This window comes from Centruroides vittatus, unplaced genomic scaffold (genome assembly GCF_030686945.1).
Source record: "Centruroides vittatus isolate TY-2023 unplaced genomic scaffold, ASM3068694v2 scaffold_944, whole genome shotgun sequence".
Lineage (NCBI taxonomy): Eukaryota > Metazoa > Arthropoda > Arachnida > Scorpiones > Buthidae > Centruroides > Centruroides vittatus.
The window spans coordinates 2,369,288-2,389,915 of NW_027122722.1; the positions used below are offsets into that span (position 1 = coordinate 2,369,288).

The following is a 20,628-nucleotide window of genomic DNA, read 5'->3' on the forward strand; positions in this document are numbered from 1 at the left end:
TGCATCTCTGACACAAATTATACCTTTCTTTCTCTATTTTAGCATGCATATTTATCATTTTCTTTCAGAATACTTCCCTATTTTCCTCAAATACCCTTTGCAACCTTTGTATTCATTCTTCACCTGCCCTCTCCTTACTTTATCTTGCTACTTGTATCACCTCACATTTCTTTAATCTCTCCACCTTCATACTGGAATATACCTAGGTATGCTTCTTTCTTGGTAGCCACAGCATGCACTAGTTCTTCATTCCACCATACACCTACCTTTCTCCTGACCCACTATTGAAACTCCATATACATCTTTTGCTGTTTCCACAGCACACACTTTAAAATGCTTCCACATCATCTGTCTGCTCAATTGCACAGCAGAGAGTGCATGGATTGGCATCCATGCACTCTTCTGTGCAAACTTGGAAGTTATGTATAACATTGTCATAGTTTTGATCATTTTACTTGGTTTCTTCACATCAATAGAATACATTCTATACATTGTTGAAAAAATTGCACGTCTTAAAGATATGTGCATGCTCAATGTAGCTCTTTAAATAAAAAAGAGCTACATTGAGCATGCGCATACCTTCAAGACGTGCAATTTTTTTAAATTTTTGGAAGATGCGTTCTTTTAATACATTGTTGAATTCCTGAATTTATGAAAAAGAAATTATTATTTAGATTTTGGACAGATTCTGTGCAATTCTCATAACATTTAAAGTAGACCAACATAGTAGTACTTCTGAATACTTTTTAGATAATATAATTTTTAAAAAAAGAGACATACATACTAATGTGTACTATAAACTGGAATACATCCCATTATTAAGCAATTTTACAATATCAACTATGCATCAAACAAGAGACAAACACAGGGTTCTTTCTATGAAAATAATATAGAATTCAAAAACTTAGGCTGTGTTTAATCTTATTATATTATTTTCTTGTATTAATTTTTTAATGATGGCCCACTGGGGAAAGCTGGTAGCCAGGTGGCCAGTTCCCTGGATACACTTCCATTTTCACTGCAGAATGTTTACGAAAAAGTATTTAGTGTATTTAATTAAGCCATCCTGCACCTTTGGAACTTGGTATCTAAAAACAAACTTCACCCGTGACTACCGGTACATATAAAGTCTAATCCAGCAACTTCAACCTTTAAATTTCCGGTACAAACGACGAAAATTAACAGAAAAAACTAACGTTTTCGAATCTCCATCGAGATCTTCCTCAGGTTCGTTAATGGAATGTCGTGAGAATAGAACTCTTTTGAAGTTCAAAAAATAGAACATCTCCAGCGTGCGATGACGATGCAAAACATAAGATTGATATAATAGACCTGAGTCTACTAATGTAACGTCGCAAAATATCAATGCAGGAAATAAAACCATGTCTACCAACGTGGATTGACCTCCGAGATGTATCGCCACGTGTACGATAAAACGTTGCTGTCTTTGTAATTAATGCATTTCCCCGATTTGGTAGCTCTGTAAATCTCCAGGGTCTCCAATGCCCTAATGTGGTCCGTTTTGAACGACTTCTTAATGAGGGTGGCGTTATCGAAGTCCGCTTTTACATCGAAGTCCGTGGCATACGTCGACAGGCGGTGGTGTGCCTTTTTTTGGCAACGTCATTCTTACGTTCAGAAACCCTTTTTTGGAGGGATCTCTCAATCCACGATGGTAGACATGGTTTTATTTCCTGCATTGATATTTTGCAACGTTACGTTAGTAGACTCAGGTCTATTATATCAATCTTATGTTTTGCATCGTCATCGCACGCTGGAGATGTTCTATTTTTTGAACTTCAAAAGAGTTCTATTCTCACGACATTCCATTAACAAACCTGAGGAAGATCTCGATGGAGATTCGAAAACGTTAGTTTTTTCTGTTAATTTTCGTCGTTTGTACCGGAAATTTAAAGGTTGAAGTTGCTGGATTAGACTTGGTATCTAAATTTTTTTACTGTATTCTGGTTTAAAATAGTAAAATTAAAATACACACTTTAATAACGAATAACCGCACTTTGGGGTGTAAAAAATAAAATGTTACTCACAAAAACCTTTAACCGGTGCGTGACACACAATATCAGTCACTACAAACGTTTTCAAAACCCCTCTTGGGTTCTTCTTCAGGTACAAAATTAACTGGAACGATTTTTGAAGATAAAAAAGGAAGCAAATCACATGCCGAACAGCATCGAACGTCGAAGTTTTACTTAGGCCAAATGTTATTTTAAAAAATATCGATGTCACAAGGCATCATGGGAAACAAATCGTCACAGCTTTAACATAAGATCGAAAGTTATTTTTAGAAATGTCAATGTCACATGGCATCCCGGGAAACAAATCGTAAACGCTTCCCTAGCTCCTCCACAAATCATCCTTTATGTAAAAGATACTGTTAAAGCTCCGTATGCATTAGAGCCTGCCAAGCCAAGGAAAGAGTGACTTCATCCCTAGAATTGATGGATGAGGAAGTACTGCAAGCCTTATAAATCTCCATCTGCTCCAGCCATTTGATATGGTCTACGCGTGTTGTGGTGACAATCAATCTGGCTTTTGATAAGTCTGCTGTAATGTCAGGATCAGAGGTGTAGGTAGATAACGAGGTGGAGCATTTACTGTGTTGTATGTCGTGCAAATGCTCCTTCAATCTGACCTTAATAGCACGCTTTGTCGATCCCACATACACTAAGTCCTTATCAAAACGGTTATCCCTAAGCGGTACCGCATACACTCCCGGAAGTCTGTCCATATTAGATCTGTCTTTCTCATTACGCAGCATATCAAACAGGGATGGGCATCTTCTGTATGCCAGGGAGACATCCCGTTGCCGTGCGATCCTATTATATATCGATCTCAATACAGGGTTGTAAGTAACAGGCATCATCTGTTTCTCCATGGTTTGGCCGCCATTTTGTGAAATATCGTCTGCGGAACAAGGAGCCTTCATTCGATAGATCTGCTGTGAAATTTTTTGTATAATATTGTGGTGCCCATGCCTCTTGGCTACGTCATCCAAGTATCTCAACTCCTCTCTTAGTGCCTTCTATCCAACAGGCACTAGCCAAGAGGCATGGGCACCACAATATTATACAAAAAATTTCACAGCAGATCTATCGAATGAAGGCTCCTTGTTCCGCAGACGATATTTCACAAAATGGCGGCCAAACCATGGAGAAACAGATGATGCCTGTTACTTACAACCCTGTATTGAGATCGATATATAATAGGATCGCACGGCAACGGGATGTCTCCCTGGCATACAGAAGATGCCCATCCCTGTTTGATATGCTGCGTAATGAGAAAGACAGATCTAATATGGACAGACTTCCGGGAGTGTATGCGGTACCGCTTAGGGATAACCGTTTTGATAAGGACTTAGTGTATGTGGGATCGACAAAGCGTGCTATTAAGGTCAGATTGAAGGAGCATTTGCACGACATACAACACAGTAAATGCTCCACCTCGTTATCTACCTACACCTCTGATCCTGACATTACAGCAGACTTATCAAAAGCCAGATTGATTGTCACCACAACACGCGTAGACCATATCAAATGGCTGGAGCAGATGGAGATTTATAAGGCTTGCAGTACTTCCTCATCCATCAATTCTAGGGATGAAGTCACTCTTTCCTTGGCTTGGCAGGCTCTAATGCATACGGAGCTTTAACAGTATCTTTTACATAAAGGATGATTTGTGGAGGAGCTAGGGAAGCGTTTACGATTTGTTTCCCGGGATGCCATGTGACATTGACATTTCTAAAAATAACTTTCGATCTTATGTTAAAGCTGTGACGATTTGTTTCCCATGATGCCTTGTGACATCGATATTTTTTAAAATAACATTTGGCCTAAGTAAAACTTCGACGTTCGATGCTGTTCGGCATGTGATTTGCTTCCTTTTTTATCTTCAAAAATCGTTCCAGTTAATTTTGTACCTGAAGAAGAACCCAGAAGGGGTTTTGAAAACGTTTGAAGTGACTGATATTGTGTGTTATGAACCGGTTAAAGGTTTTTGTGAGTAACATTTTATTTTACACACTTTAATTTATCAGGAGAAAAAAAAAGTTACTTCAAAATATTCTACATGAATACATGCAAAAACTGTTTAGTTACAGCATATAATAATATGTTGAATAAAAATGTTATTGTTTAGTTATAGTTGGGCTAGGTAGAGGCTATCTGTAGCATACTGAAGGCCACTTAGGAAATTTATGTCTATGAGAGATCACAATTTTGCATATAAGATACAGGATGATTTTTTTAGCCTTAGCTTTGAACAAAAGTTGCATCTTAAATATAATATATATAATATATGTTTATTGAGTACAGCATCTATTCATTTCAAAAAACTTAACGTAAACTAAAAAAATAATTAAATTTGATTAATTATAAAAAATTTATTGTCTTACCTGGATGTACTGAAGATGGATCATGTATAGCACTATGGCTGCGCTTCATTCCATGTTTATGCAATGCCAAGTCTTCTTTTTCTGTTGGCCAGTTGGCAGTAGGAGTTAAATTTGACCAAGAATGTACATAGCATTGTGGACAACTTGAAGAATAGACAGATGAAAGATGAGGAACAGCTGTAGTATATGGTGGCTGAGAATATGGAAAATGAGGATGAATTTGAGATGGTGCAACAGTTCCACTTGCTTGTAATTGTGTTGGACTAGATGTCTGAGGTGGAACATCCTTTGATTGATGAACACTGATATAAATACAAAATTATTACTGAATTCAATTAATAACTTAAATTTTTAATTGAAAATTTTTATTGTTTAAAAAATACGCCACTAACTCAGATAAATAATAATCACTCTGTTTTTTAACATAATCTTCAAACAAAATATTTTCCTCTTGAAATTCTGTTTGTGACTGTTTGATGTTCTCCCAGACATTAACACTTCTAACATCTGGTGCAGACGTGACTTTTCCCCAATCCTGCAGATCTTCTCCAAGAGCGAGAGTGGCAGATATCTAAAATAAATTTTCAGAGTTTACACCCAGAGATTTTAATGATGTAAAATTGATAAACAGAGATGCTTACTGGTCGTTTAACTACTTGGCTATAATCTGCTGAGCGAGGCAAAGTTGCTCTTTTCTCTTCAAATGGTATTTTAGATAATACCAAATCAGATGCTGATTGTGGTTTGCTTCTTCTGGGGGGAGGAATTATGTTTTCTAGAATATATTGTCATATATTTTAAAAACTAGGTAATTGTTAATATACCACTTACCAAATAAAGATATATTAATTTATGAATATCATATTCTAAGATACACATAACATAAAGTTTAAAATGTCAGACATAATCCTTAACTAAAACTCCAACTCTAAATTATCGACTTTTCATTGCTTTATTGGAGTCTCTTAATTAAATAAATTTAGGCCTAACTGGAAGAAGTTCTTTTCTTCCAGTTAGGCCTAAATTTATTTAAAATTATTTAATTAAAATTCTAATTATTAAATTTAGCAAGAGATGGCACCTAACGCCTAACTCTAGTACCAAATTATCTTAAAATTATTAATATTGCTATAGTCGTTTCTAGCCCGATAATTCGGCATTGGTTGGTGTCTTACTTTATGTATAATGGGTTAGTTGTTGTTTATTTATATTGCCAGATTAACTTTCAGGTTAGAACTTAGTTAATAGCGAGGTTGTGGCCTAAGTTTTAAACGCAAAAATGTGTACGTCGAACGTTCAGCACCACTTTCCTGTAAGTCTAAAAATTTGACAATGGTGTTTGGAAAGTCAGTGGAATCATGCTTGACATTCCAAACACAATTATCAAACTTCTAGGCTTACAGGAAAGTTGCACTGAACGTCCGATGTACACGTTTTCACGTTTAAAACTTCGGTCTCAACCTCGCTAATATATTAAGTATGTAATTTGCACAGAAAGTTTATAATTAAGCCATCATCCTGTACCTTAATTCAATAATTATACTAAATTTTACATTAAATTTAATAATTTTGACTATTCTGGAAGAAAAGATCAATCCAGAGCAGGACTTGAATCTACAACTTCTTAATGATTAATATGAGACATAATCATACTACTGTGATCAAAAAGTATCAGGAATGGTTCATTTAAACTGTGCATGTAAAAGAGGGCACTGTTGTCCTTTTTTATCATTTGGTACAACTTTCATTGACATCTAGCAGAAATCCATACGTCATTGTCTGTTTTCATTTGCAAATAAATCCTTGTTTTGTGTGTAAAGAATTTTTGTGCTGGAGATTTTTCAAAATGTCAAGTATAATTGAGCAAAGAAAGTTCATTAAATTTTGTTTTTGCAACAGAATTACTACTATAAAAATGTTGGAAATGTTTCAAAAGATCTTTGGTGATGATAGCCTATCAAAAGCAATAGTTTACAAGTGGTACAAAATGTTTGAAAAATGCAGATAACATGTTGAAGATAAACCACACTCTGATAGACCACCCACTTCAACTGATGAACAACACATTGCTGAAGTCAGAAATTTGGTATTTGGTGATTGTCATTTAACAATTAGGAACATTATTGAACACATTCCAGTATCATTTGGATTTTGTCAAGAAATTTTAAAAGATTGTTTGGGCTTATGGAGTGTTGCTTCAATAAACAAGTCATCTGAAAAACATTGAATTTTTTTTAAAGACCACAATGTGTTTGAGTGGCCAAGGACATGTTTTTTTTGAGGTGAATCTTTCTTCAAATGCATCATTACAGGTGATGAAACTTGGATCTATGCTTTTGACACCAAAATGGCTCAACAATCAAGTAAATGGTACTTGAAAGGTGAAGCAACACCAAAAAGACCGTGTCAAAGTCAGTCAAAAATCAAGGTTCTGTTGACTGTTTTCTTTGATTCTCGTACTATTGTGCATCACAAATTCCTTCTGACTGGCCAAACTGTCAACAAAAAATATTATTTGAGTATTTTGCATCATTTGCCTGAAGCAATTCGTAGAAAACAACCTGACTTGTGGTGAGAAAACTCATTGATTTTGCACCACAACTATGCAACTACTCACAGTGCTCGTTTGCAAATTTTTGGCCAAAAGTCCAACAAATACGGTTCGGTGTATTTATCCGATATGGCACTGTGTCACTTTTTCCTGTTTCCTTGACTGAAATTTCCACTTTGTGGTCACCATTTTGAGTTGATTAACACCATAAAAGAAAATTTACTGCAAGTCCCGAAGAGGTTTCAGGAAAACAACTTTAAAGCATATTTTAAAGATTGGAAAAAATGTTAGCATAAGTACGTTGCAGTGAGAAGGAATTATTTTGAAGAGAACAAAATAAATTTTGATGAATAAATTTAAATCTTGCATTTTATTTAACCATTCCCAATACTTTTTGATCACAGAGATACAGCTCATTTGCCACAGATTCAGATTTGGATGTATGTATGTATATACATAGAGATATTTTAAGAAAAATAGTTTGAAATATAGAACAAATATAGTGTTAAAATAATACTAAATAGTAAAACAATTTGAAAATATTATTATAATTATATTTAATTAATAAATCTACTAACCATAACTTTGTAATATTCTCCTTTCTTTTAACGTAGATTCTTTTATTTCTGATTCATGTTTTATCTCATCTTGAGATTGAAGACATTCTCTTTTATGTTCACTAGAAGACTAAAAATATGCTATATAAGAAAAAATTTATTTTCCAAAATAAAAGCAAAGTAGTAAATTTTAATGTAAAAAATAAATATAAATGTCAATTCTCAATCTATGTCATCATTTGTTTATCTCTTAAATTGGCACTAAATGGAATGTGGCATTACTGAAGTATCCAGCGAGGGGGGAAATGTCAAGAGAGTCAAGGGGTTGCAAAGAGTCATATGTGGGTACGATTGGTACCGGGACAGACTCTACAGTTACAAGAATGCGTTTATTTGACATGAAAGGAGCTTACAAGATTTCTGTGATCTTGGAAGTTCTAAGTCAGTGGCTGCCTCTGGGTCTTCCTCTCCTTTCCAAGATAGTTCCAAATAAAGGAGTGTCCCTGGTTCACAAATGACAGTTCCCTCAACGTCTCAACAACTCTGGGACAATGCGGTAGACTTCTGATGACAGGAAGATGACAATTCGAGGATGAGAGACAGAGACGAAAATGGGCACACAACACACAAACAACAATTGATCCAACACTTGGAATTTTTGGGAGAAGAAGCTGTCACGTCATTGAATTCCCATGTTTTTATTAACTTCTCTCCTCGATTGCCCATTCCAATTGGTCACTTTTCCTCGTTTTTGCTTTCTAAGTGATTGATCACTCATTACTAAATGTAAAGAGATCTCAACTTAAATCATGGGAAAGGTCAAAATTGAAGTTTAATTTGATTCCAACTGGAGATGGTTGAGCTTAGAACTTACATTCTTCTATTGTTTAAAACTCTGTGTTGCATTTTCAAACAAAAAAATTATTTCTAGCTTCTATTTTTTTCTTTAAAAAATTATTTTAATGCAAATTTTAGTCAGGGTTTGGACCTATCCAGAGCCTCACAATTTGCACTGAAAAATTATGCATTTAGCATTTGGATGGTACTATAATGCGGTTTGACTGCATGTACTGTACAAGATATATTTTTCTTATCAATCTTTAACAGTCCATTAATAATTTCACAAAATTGATGATACAATGATAAAAATTTTTGTTGACAAAAAAAATAAAAAAAATTTGAATCAGATTGGTGCTTTTGTTAATTATGCTATTTATTTTATAAATATGTATAGCTTACAAATATTCTTGTATTGATATCACTCTAAAACAGGAACTAAATATCATAAAAAAGAATTGTTGAAGAATAGATTCTCTAAGCTTCATAAATTAGAAAATAAAGCATTTAATGAGTATTTTTGCTTTTTACACTCAAGCTTCATCAGAACATTAAAAAATGAGAACATTTGTGTGTCATATATTATGTGAAGCTACTTTATGAGATTTATGTAGATCTGATGAGTTTCGACACCAATATACTAATGGATTCTCTCAAATAAACTTTTAATTCCTAAACAGCAAGGTCAAAAATAGTTCAGAAGTGCTGACTAATTTAACATTTATAAAAAATAAGAATTCCAAATATTCTCTGATTCATCCAATATATAGCGGAATATTAATATATATGAGCAGTGGTGATATTCAAAACAGTTAACAAAGGGTTCGCTAGCAGAAAATTTTTCCCTGACAATCACTGACAAACAAAATGGAAGTTTTGGCTAGAAATAAATACAATACCTTTTCTTGCGATATATCTAATAATCAGTGGCGTATTTGAAACGTAATGAGCCCTGGGCGAAGACCAGGTAACAATAGTATATTAGTGCTGTCGACCTTTTTTTTTTATTTTTAGGCAGAGAAATTTTTTATTTTTTACCCCGAATGGCACTGCTGATAATAGACAGATGTCATCATTTCTCGAAATACAATATCCTTTTTATTTCGCTGTCCATAGCCTGACACGTGTTCCACAGCCATCTTGTATTTTCTCGTGTGCGTGGAATTCTGGAATCTCTCTTATGACTGGATCTAGTTTCAAGAACTCTCTTGAATCAATCGCAATTAAACCTTGTTTCGGTCAAGATTGAAACGGTTGAGAGAGATCACACCAAGACATAGTCCCTGATCTTGCTCACAATCTAGATTGAAATGCTCAGTGCGAACGGGGTATAAGGCTCTAGTTTAGTAGTGTTACAGAGTATAATACGTATATTTTAATATATTAAAAAAAAAAAAAAAAACAAAACCACTGAGAAATAATTCACACTCAACCTTTTAAAAACCAGTAATAATAATTGAAAACAAACGTTTTCGACCGTTAACTCGGTCTTCATCAGGTTCTAACTATTGAGATTCAAAACTGTTTCAGAACGTATTCAAATTTTCAAATAGAACCGTTGCGCGTTTGTGTTACGTGTTGTTGAAATGTGTAATATGTGTGGCGCAAAAACACAACGTAATTACATTCTATATATAAACGAAGGGATACGGATGTACATTAAATGGAGCTATGGGGAACATCCCCTTCGTAACAAAACTTCCAAGCTTGAGAAATGTTACACGCATCTTTAGAATTGATACAGGTTGTGCGCAGTCCAGCCTTATATATTTCCAGAGTTTCCAGGGATCACAGATGGTCCAATCGGTGGGATATTTTAATCAATTCCACATTTTGCAGATCAGCACTTATGCCCGGGGTCAAGGCATAAGCAGAGAGGGTAGTGGTGCCTCTGTTGCTGTCAATATCATACTTATGCTCGCGTAGACGCTTGTCGAGTGAACGTTTCGTTGAACCGATGTATACAAGCTCTCTTTGGAATCTGCCATCCCATAATGGAACAGAGAAATGTTCCGTGTGTTTAACAAGGTTCGGGAAACTGAAAATTTTACCAACGGATTCGGGCGAACCCGTTCGGAAAAACTGAAAATTTTAACAACGGGTTCGGCCGAACCTGTGCGAACCCGCTGAATATCACTACTGTATATGAGTGCAAAAAGTATTCATACAGTGCCTAATTTTGGTTAAGTCCAGCCTTTTTAGCACCCTTCTATGCAAATATGTCAACAGGGTGAATACACTGTTTCTTAGGGGTAACATTATGTGAATCACTTGATAGTGAGTGCATAGATCAAATAAATTCTGCATTCTCATAACCAGTATCAAATGTGTTGTTGTGCAATGCACAAAAATATTCATACATCTGACCAAAGGACTGCCATTAAATTACTTATTAAATGATGTTTATATTCAGATAAATGATGTATTATATCAGTGATTCCCAAACTTTTTCGAGTCACTGCCTTCTTGGTTCCATAAACTTACACCTAATGCCCCTTTCCCATTGCATGAGAAAGGTGCGGAAATATTTGTGGTGGTGTTCACCAACAAAGAGTTTGAAGTTCGCACTTGTTAAAAATAGTTCACACAGAGATGAGAAGTCGAAAAGGTGAAGGGCACATGTTTGAACTGGTCTTTATATTTCTCAGGACTCCCTCTGGTGGCAATTGGGTAAACTCCCGATTTTGTTGCCACAGTACCCAAGTGCCCAAGGCACAAGGAGTTAGCAAGCCCCCAAGTGCCCGAGGCACAAGGAGTTAGCAATAGTGTAGGTTGAACCGAACACGTCATCCTGAGCAGGTAGTTGTCGGTGCGGCAGCCATGGTAGGGTTCAACGTGTCTGCAGGAACTGGCTGGACCAAAGTATGAGACAGTGTGTTTGAAGTTGAGACATTGAGATCAGATCTGTCTTCGGAGGATGGCATAAAGGCTAGCTTCAACTGATCAATATTTATAGATGATGTTCGTCTGTCAATTTGGACTTTGTATACTGTTCCCTGCCAAGATATCGCCTTGTACGGTCCATCGTAGATTGGTTGTAGAGGCTTGCAAATTGCATCATGTCAGATGAATACGTGATCGCAGGTGAAAAGTTCCTTGTGGACGAAAACTGCACATTTTGCATGTGCAGTCATCACTACTGGACACAGGTTTCTCATCGTTTTGCATAGCTGCCCAACGAAGGAAGTTGGGTCAATCACCGAACTATGTTCTGAAGTGAAGAACTCTCTCAGAAGTCATAGGTGGGTTCTGTAGACAAACTCTGCTGACGTGGAATTGATTCCGTCCTTGATGGTAGAGCACAAACCCAAGAGGATGGTTGGGAGCACGTTGGTCCACCTCTCAATAGTGTGACATTTTAGCGCCATCTTGAGTGGACAGTGTATACGCTCGACCAGTCCATTAGAGGCTGGATGGTAGGGAGAGGTGAGAATTTGTTTCGAACCAAGTAGGCTGGCTAGAGCTTGAAAGAGAGCTGACTCAAACTGCCTACCCTGATCTGTGGTGATCTGCTTCAGGACACTAAAGCAGGTGACTCATCCAGAGTAGAATGCTTTTGCCATTATTTCTGCTAAGATGTCTGGGATGGGAAATGCTTCTGGCCAACGTGTAAAGCGATCTACACAGGTCAGACAGTAAACAAATCCATGAGATGGCAGGAGAGGTCCAATAATGTTGATGTGAATGTGTGAAAAATGTTCGTCTGGCATAAAGAGATTAACGAGAGGAGCTGAAGTGTGATGGGTAACTTTGCACTGTTGGCACTGCAGGCAGGAGGAAATCCAGGCAGTGGCATGGATGGCCAAATAAATGTTTGCTGCAAGAACTTAATCGTAGCTCTGATGCCTGGGTGTGACAGGTTGTGCAGCATGTTAAATATCTCTCTGCACAGTGATGATGGTATATAGGGGCAAACAGTCCCTGACAAGACGTCACAGTAGAGTTGGCAAGTAGAGTCATCGACTGGAAGTGGTTTGAGCGATAACCCTGTGGAGCTTGCCTTGTCCAGAAGTTCTTTAAGCTCACTGTTGGTTCGTTGCAAGTTCTTTAAAATCTATCTGAGACGGTATGTCTATCATAGATATATGGGATAGTGAATCAGCAACTATGTTGTGAGAACCTTCTATGTGCTGTATATCTGTTGTAAATTGTGACAGATAGTCGAGGTGGCAAAGTTGTCTCGAAGAAGCTTTGTTGGAATGCTAACAAAATGCGAAAGTCAGAGGTTTATGATCTGTAAAAAAATGAAATTTTAACCTTCTAGCATGTGCCGAAAATGTTTCACGGCTGCATAGGCGCTCAACAATTTACGGTCATATGTGCTATAATTGCACTGTGCTGTCGACAACTTCTTAGAGAAGAAGGCAAGGGGTTTCCATGCTCCTTGGTACTTCTGCTGCAGGACAGCACCTATAGCTGTGTCTGAAGCGTCAACCATAAGTGCAAGCAGCTTTGTGGATGATGGAAAGTTTAATGAAGCAGCATTTGCAAGCACTTCTTTACATTGAGAGAATGCAAGTCGTGCTTCTGGAGTCCATACTATTTTTTGTTGTCATTTTCTTGCTTTCAGCTAGGAAAGAGTTGAGTAGTGCTTGTACCTGCACAGCTTTGGGCAGAAAACAGCAATAGAAGTTTAACATTGCCAAAACTGGCACAGCTCTCAGATGGTAGTGGGTTCGAGAAACTCTCAGATGGATGAAACTCTTTCTGGAAGTGGACTCACACCCTCTGCTGAAATTCTATGGCAGAGGAAAGACACAATCTGCTGTCCTAGGGAGCATTTAGAAGGGTTTACGGTTATGCCATATTCGAAGAAACGTTGAAAAACTTCTCAAAGATGTCGTAAATGCTCTTCTTTGTTCTTGGGTGCGACCAGCATGTCATCAAAGTAAGGTACGCAGCAAACCAGACCATGGAGGACTTGGCTGATGAACCTCTGGAAGGTCTGGGCTGCATTACAGAGGCCGAATGTCATCACCGGAAATTCGAACAACCCAAAAGGTGTTGTGACTGCTGTTTTTGGAATGTCTGCTGGATGGTCAGTTACCTCATGGTAGGCTCTTACGAGGTCAAGTGTAGAGAAGATTGTAGATCCCTAACACTTGAGTGCAGTCCTAGATGTGTGGGACTGGATACCATAACAGCATTCAGATGGAAATAGTCTCTGCAGGAATGCCAGTCACCGTTATGCTTGGCAATGAGGTGCAGTGGGCTTGCCCACGGACTCTTTGATGAGCGGCAGATGCCTTGTTGTAGCATATATCTGAACTCTGCCTTAGCTGCCTTGGCCTGCAACAAAATACAGGTGGGCCTGTTGTCTCGACGTGGTGAAAAATGGAGGTCTTGCTGCTCCTCGTTGCTGCAAGCAACAGATTTGTTATTGATGAAAATTCTGCCAGCAATCACTGGAACTCAGAATATTTGTGTAAGGTGGTGATGGTGATATTTACAGCTGATTTGGGCCGTTCCTTACCTTTGGACTTGAGCTGCGTGGATGCATCTATGAGGCGGTTTTGCCGTGCATCCACAAGGAGGTTGAAGTGAGTTAGGAAGTTGATGCCTATAATCGGTTGAGTGACATCAGCAATGATGAACGGCCATGGAAAGCTTCTTCGAAGATTAAAGTTTAGCGTTAGTAGCTTGGTGCCATAAGTCGAGATTCTCGTGCCATTGACTAGCTTCCCGGGGTTTTTTGCTTGTGGGGAGAGAGGTTTTGGAATCACTAAAACATCCGCACCAGTGTCAACCAAAAAACTCAAGTTCGTAGATGGGTCGGCCATGAAAATTCGGTCAATCGAGCGGTTGAAACTGTTGGCCCCAGACAGCCACTCTGTTAGTTTTCCACAGACTGAAAAGAACAGGGAGGTGTGCATTTCCTGGCTATCTCTTGCCGAAATTGGTGTGGTAGAAGCATTGGTTATTGGATGGCTCCTTGAATCGATGGTAACAGCCTTGGGACTGATTATGCTTCCTGGTGTTATATGTTGAACAAGTACTATTCTTGTCACATGCTTGTTTGCGATTCACTATGGCCGATAACTCTGTTACTTGCTTCGTAAGCTGTTCTATTTGAAACTCTAAGGAGGAAGAATGCATTGACTGCTGACTTGAAGCAGAATTTATGCTTTGTTTGATGGTCAGATCCAAGATTTTATCAGCTATCGTAGCTAGCTGGGATAATTCCTCACTTAGTGTGGCAAGAATACTTTGTATGTTTACTGGTAATCTTGATAGCCTCAGAGATTATAATAGAGGTTCCTCTACTGTCTCGCCAGCAAGAGCACACATATGCGTTAATAGTAACAACAGACGCTGGTCCCCTAACTCCAAACCTTGCAGAAGCTTGCGAATCTTTGATTCTTGGCTCTCAGAGTGTAGCTCTATGAGACGTTTCTGACAGAGTTGAGCACATCGGATTTGATTGTGAAAATCACGTGATTGAATTTAGTTGAATCTGCAGATATTCCACAGATGGCAAACTGTGCCTCTAGCTGCGCGAACCATAATGTCGGATTTGGCTTCTAAAATGGCAGTTTTACAGCGACACGAGTCACATTAACGGCCATTGTGTCTGGCCTGCGCTGAGAGGCATGGTGGTTCCCAGAACAAAAGAATGAGGGCACAATATTTGATTTAATATAAAATGTACAAATTGTTGAACAGCCAGGCATACGAGCAGACAGAAATTCCGTTAAGCAAGAAAAAAAAATGATATGCTTACTTAGTGTAGACACAGGGAATTACTTGGAGATCGTTCTGTGGCCATGTGATTGCCAAAAGTATCACAAAATAAAATAAGTGGTGGATCTGATTATGAGGGGAAAAAAATCATTGGGATTGATAGGAAGAATGTCCAGATGAAATTGGATTGTGTCAGGTCACCAATGTGGCAGTATTCGCCAACAAAGAGTTCAAAGTTTGCACTTGTTAAAAATAGTTCACACACAGAGACGAGAAGTCGAAAAAAGTGAAGGGCACATGTTCAAACCGGTCTTTATATTTCTCAGGACTCCCTCTGGTAGTGATTGGGTAAACTCCCGATTTGGTCACCACATATTCTTAGAAATACTTTTCTAAGAACCTCATACTTTGCATCCTTACTGTACATTGTTCTCCACATCTGGAAACCACTAAATGCAATGTTTCTTCTTATTCATTTTAACAGAGGAAAGGGAAAGGTTGTTGATGACCCCAACACTCATCTATGGTAACCATTCAGTCAATACCCTGACTCCAGCACCCCTGCCACCCACTTTCTTCTTTTCACTCCCCCTAGATTTACTTCGCACCCACAGGGTGGTAGCATTTACTTTGGGAACCACTGTATTATATCCTATCATTAACTGCATACAATATAAAATTGTTTACATTTGTTAATTTGTTGTTTAGCTATATTTTGTTAATCAATGTTATCCATTTATAATACTTAATATACTATAAATATTTTAAAATTACAACTCACTTGTAATGATAAATTGCTTAATTCTAATTCTCGCTTTTTTCTTCTTGGTGGAGGTGTAGGCGAATGAGTAGCAGAAGCTCTTTCCCTATCAGGTAAGCTCTCTGGAGTTGGAAGCCGTGATCTTCTTCTAGGTGGAGGTGTAGGTGCGGTAGTATATTCTATGGAAAAATTAGGAAGACTAGTAATACTACTACATGTTCGAATTGATTTTCTTGGTGGAGGTGTAGGAATATCGGCCCTAGAAAACATAGCTTCTTTCTGATCAGGTAAAGTAGGAAGACTTGTTACACTATCAGGAGTTTTCAAACGTGAACTCCTTTTAGGTATGATTGGTAATGTTGAGGAATCACCCGAAAACATTGCTTCTACATGATATGACATAGCTGGAAGACTCAAAACACTATCAGGAGTCCTTCTGTGAAAATGTCTCTTGGGAGGAACTGGTATACTTTGCTCTTTTGAAAATAATACTTCTTTATCATCATCTAAAGCAGGTAAACTGGTTTCACTCTCAGGTGTTCGTAAATGTGATCTTCGCTTTGGTGGAACAGGAGCAGAAGTTAAATTTTCTAAAACAGATTTTTTTTCTAAACTTTCTGTACTTCCTTTGTCAACAGATGTTTGGGAATGTGATCTCCTTGGAGGAGGAACAGGTGGAATCTTGAATACATCTGATTCATCTTTCGTTTTTTCAGAAATGCTTTCACAGCTAATATTTTTCACGACTTCAGGAGTTCTAGAAGATTTTCGTTTTGGTGGAGGAACAGGAATAGTTATAAATTCAGTTAATTTTTCTGGAACAGTTATCAAATTCTCATCACTTATCAAACTTTCAACAGGCATCTGAATATCAGATTGTCTTTTTGAAGGTGAAACAGAAGAGATGTTAGATGTTTCAGGAAGAGAAGAAAGACTTGTGGCACTTACTGATGGTTCTACAGGAGTTTGAACATTTGACCTTCGCTTTGATGGAGGAGTTGGTACTCCAGAAGTATCTAAACGTTCTTTTTCAACAAAAGAATCTCTAGAACCAGAAATAGCAGATGTTTGGAGATGTGATCGTTTCTTTGGTGGGCGAACAGGACTTTCAGTTTTAGTATCTATCAATGGCTGACGAACATGAGTTTGTCGTTTTGGGTGAGTGTGATACATATCATCACAAGATCCACAAAAGTACCTCTTATTGCACTGAGAACAAAATATAGATGGTGATACAGCTCCACAAAGATCACAAACATGCCCAGAAGGTTCTAGAAATAGATTATTATATATGTATATATCACACAAACATTTTAATCTCAATACCAGTTTTATAACTATGTTAAACTACCATACTTACTACCATAATTTCATGTGAATAACTTACAAAAGTACATAAACTGCATTAGCATATACCCTACAGAAAATTGCTAAAAGTAAAATAAAACCACTGCATAACCCATACCACTGTAACCATTGTAAGTGACTTGAAAACATGACACTTATCAGTCTTCAGTTTAGAAAGTACCATCTCAAACATTAAAGTGCTTTTCATATTTTTTTCTTTCTTTACAGTTCATTCTAAATATAATTATAAAAAAATGATACAGAAAAATAGAATACTGAGATAGAAATGCCTACACTTCATAAATGTCAAAATGCAAAATGGATGCTAAACAACAAAATCTTAAAGATTTAAACTTACACTTGTAAAATAAAGAAGTTAAAAGAACATTTTAAAAGATAAACATTTTCGGATACAACTTTATATTTCCATCCCAGATAATGTTCTATAGAAGATTTTTTAAAAAATATTCTTTAAAGTTCTAGAAATGTTTACTATGTGAATCTGAACGTAAGACTGTACAGGTATACCTCGAATTATGTCGTTTCGAGTTACGTCATTCTCAATTATACGTCGTTTGTCAAAAAAGTATATGGAAAAATAAAAATCGAGTTTAAGTAATTTTATTTGACTTTACATCCATCCGCCACAAATATTGAAGTTGTAATATCACTAGAAAAGCATTAAAAGCACATAAAACCATATTAAAATATGTACATTTACAGTAAATGTTAATATAATCATCATAAATCCTAGAGAACGGAACATGAAAACATCTGTGTTTGTGTTGTCGTCTTATTTAGTGGTTTTAAGTGCTCCTTATTAGCGTTTTCCACCGTAGTTTCGACTTACATCGTAACTACACAAGTAAATTTGACTTATGTCACCTCTCCTGGAACCAATTACCGACGTAAAGCAAGGTATACCTGTATTAGCCAGCTGGGTGACTTCCACATTGAGTATCAGAGTTTGTCTCTGAACAGTTTGCTTCTCTACAACAGATTTTTACTTGCTGTTTTGCTAGTCCCAGGGTCAAAATTGTCACCTGCTTTTTGTGGTACTGATTACTGTATCTTTATTGCATATACATATCTTTGGAAAATAATGGATGAATGTCTGTAATTTGTAACAGATTTTTCAGAATTTTTAAAGACACTATTGATGACTTAAGGCAGAGTAAAAGTTTGTTTTTAGACAACAAAAGACAATTTTTTTAAAAAACTTCTTAAAAAACTAAAACTTTAAAGGTTAAGATAAATTAGAAAACCATTGTTTTTTTTAAATATAACCACATTTTATCAGAGACAAAACAATACTAAGGTTATGTATTCTGAAACTGTATCTTCTTTTATCTGTTTTTACTGTCACGACTAGGTGCATAGACAGACACTGGGAATTACTGACATCAATCTTTATTTGAGAATATCCTGTTGGCCAAGATGCATTTTGGGCATAAGCCCCTCTTCTGTCGGCTACATAATAAAACATAAACATGAATTTCTCATATTACAAATTGTTTTATATTATAATAGGTTACAACATACCATTACTTCCGGGATATCTTGTAAGGTGGTGTTAACTTGTATACATCTTGTTTAAAATTACATATTTACAGTTAAAAAATTGTTTGTAATTGTGGTGAGGTTAAAATAGCACGAAAACAGACAAAGGCTGGTAGAACAATGCCTTGAGGATAGGTAACTAAATGGAGCATTTTTGTGTTTAGCAAAAGAGGTCAGTTTATATAATGTAAATCATTTAAATGTTGTATTGTTTTGTACTATCTATATGTTTTTCCCTAATTTAGATCTGTATTACCTGAAGAGAGGGTGCAAAAGAAACAAAATTTGCATCTGAAATGCATAGTAATAAATGCTAACATTTTGTGAACCTTAGTATTGTTTTGCCTCTGATAAAATGCAGTTATAGTTAAAAAAACAACAGTTATCTAATTTGTCTTAACCTTTAAAGTTTTAATTTTTTAACAAGTGTTTTAAAAAACTGTGTTCTAAAAAACAGTAAAAAAACTGCACCATAAATATATATTTCTTACTTATACAAAAAAAAGTAAAAGCTGTTTGATGAATTCATAATTGCAAATTAAAATCAATAGATAACTCATATCCGATTTCAAATTGACTTTTTAACAGATAAGAGGTTATCCACACAAAATTATGGAAGTTTTATGAAATATAGACCCACTTACTATTGATGTGTTTGTAATTAAGAAAACTAGTTAACAGATAATACAATTCAGCAAAAACTTCACTATATAGATAAATACAATAATAATAATAATAATAATTAGCTTTAGATATAACAGTTTTCATATTTTCAAAAATTTGAACGATCTTGAACTATTATAAATTGTTTCAGTTTTGGAAATAGCCTATATACAAACAAAAAAAAATTTTTAAGGGTGACTAAAATCTTTTTGCTTGTTAAATTTACAGGCCAGTCACAAATCTCAGGATTAAAACACCAATTCTTTTATTAACTTCTTCATCTTTACATTATTGACAATAACATGCATTTGAGATATGTACAACCCTTGCTCAGTTATTTTTACACATTATTGATCACTATACAGCAAAATCTGTGTTAACCAGAATCACACAATATCAAAGTAATTTTTCCATTTTGGCAAGTATCAGTTTTCAACAGGTTTTAGTGTTTTTTCTTGTATTTATCTTTAAGCTACACCACCTCAATGTCACATAGTTACATTCACTTTTATAGTAAGATCACTTTTACATATATTGAAAAGATTTTATTACTACATTTAATTTGTGAGTACCACCTGTGAGGTTTAATCATGGACTTGATATTATCTGGAGTAACATGGTTGACACTCTCTTGTTATGAATGAATTGTCATTCAGAATGGCAAGAGTGAATTCAGAATGGATCAGTGTATATGGGTGGAATGGGCACTGAGGCAAGAATTCCATTTACAATTAAAATGCATTTTATTTGGATACAAAAAAATAGCTTACAATATTTCATATATCTCCTATTTTCTAAAACAAGTTAATTGGGTAAAAGTCCTGATGACGGTCCTAAATTTATGATGATCTCAGGTGTCTTCACTCTTGTCAGCTACAGCAATGTCCAAAATGAAAAATGGTACAATGAAACTTGGAAGGTCCAATCAAAGGAATAAATAAAGCTTACTGGAATTGTTTCTATACAGTAAAATAACAACCTTTTTTTTCCCGTTCCAGCAATATTTTAATTACATAAAAACGTTTTCAACTGCTTTAAGCAGCCATCATCAGTTAAACAACAAAAAAGAACGTAGAATTATAAAATTATGAAAATAAGAACGAAGAGTTCTAAATTTATGAAAAATTAAACGAAATTCTATTGCGCTCGTGCAAATTGTCGGTAACGCACTTGTGCGTTAATCTAAACGTAAAACAAAAGGTAGTAATATATCAACCTAGGCATCATAAAATATTACATTAAATATAACAATAAACTAAAA

The 20,628-nt window shown here is 36.1% G+C and overlaps 1 protein-coding gene across 1 annotated transcript in view; it reads right to left on the reverse strand.

Annotated features, from left to right (window-relative positions):
• Positions 1 to 20,628, reverse strand: part of LOC136990491 (E3 ubiquitin-protein ligase lubel-like) — a 71,548-nt gene that overhangs the window by 25,155 nt on the left and 25,765 nt on the right. Inside the window, exons 3-7 of the mRNA XM_067288876.1 lie at positions 15,819 to 17,068; positions 7,541 to 7,649; positions 5,053 to 5,186; positions 4,804 to 4,982; positions 4,412 to 4,713 (exon numbers count right to left, since the gene is read on the reverse strand). Coding sequence (XP_067144977.1) covers positions 4,412 to 4,713; positions 4,804 to 4,982; positions 5,053 to 5,186; positions 7,541 to 7,649; positions 15,819 to 17,068 — 1,974 coding nt within the window. The remainder of the gene's footprint in view (positions 1 to 4,411; positions 4,714 to 4,803; positions 4,983 to 5,052; positions 5,187 to 7,540; positions 7,650 to 15,818; positions 17,069 to 20,628) is intronic.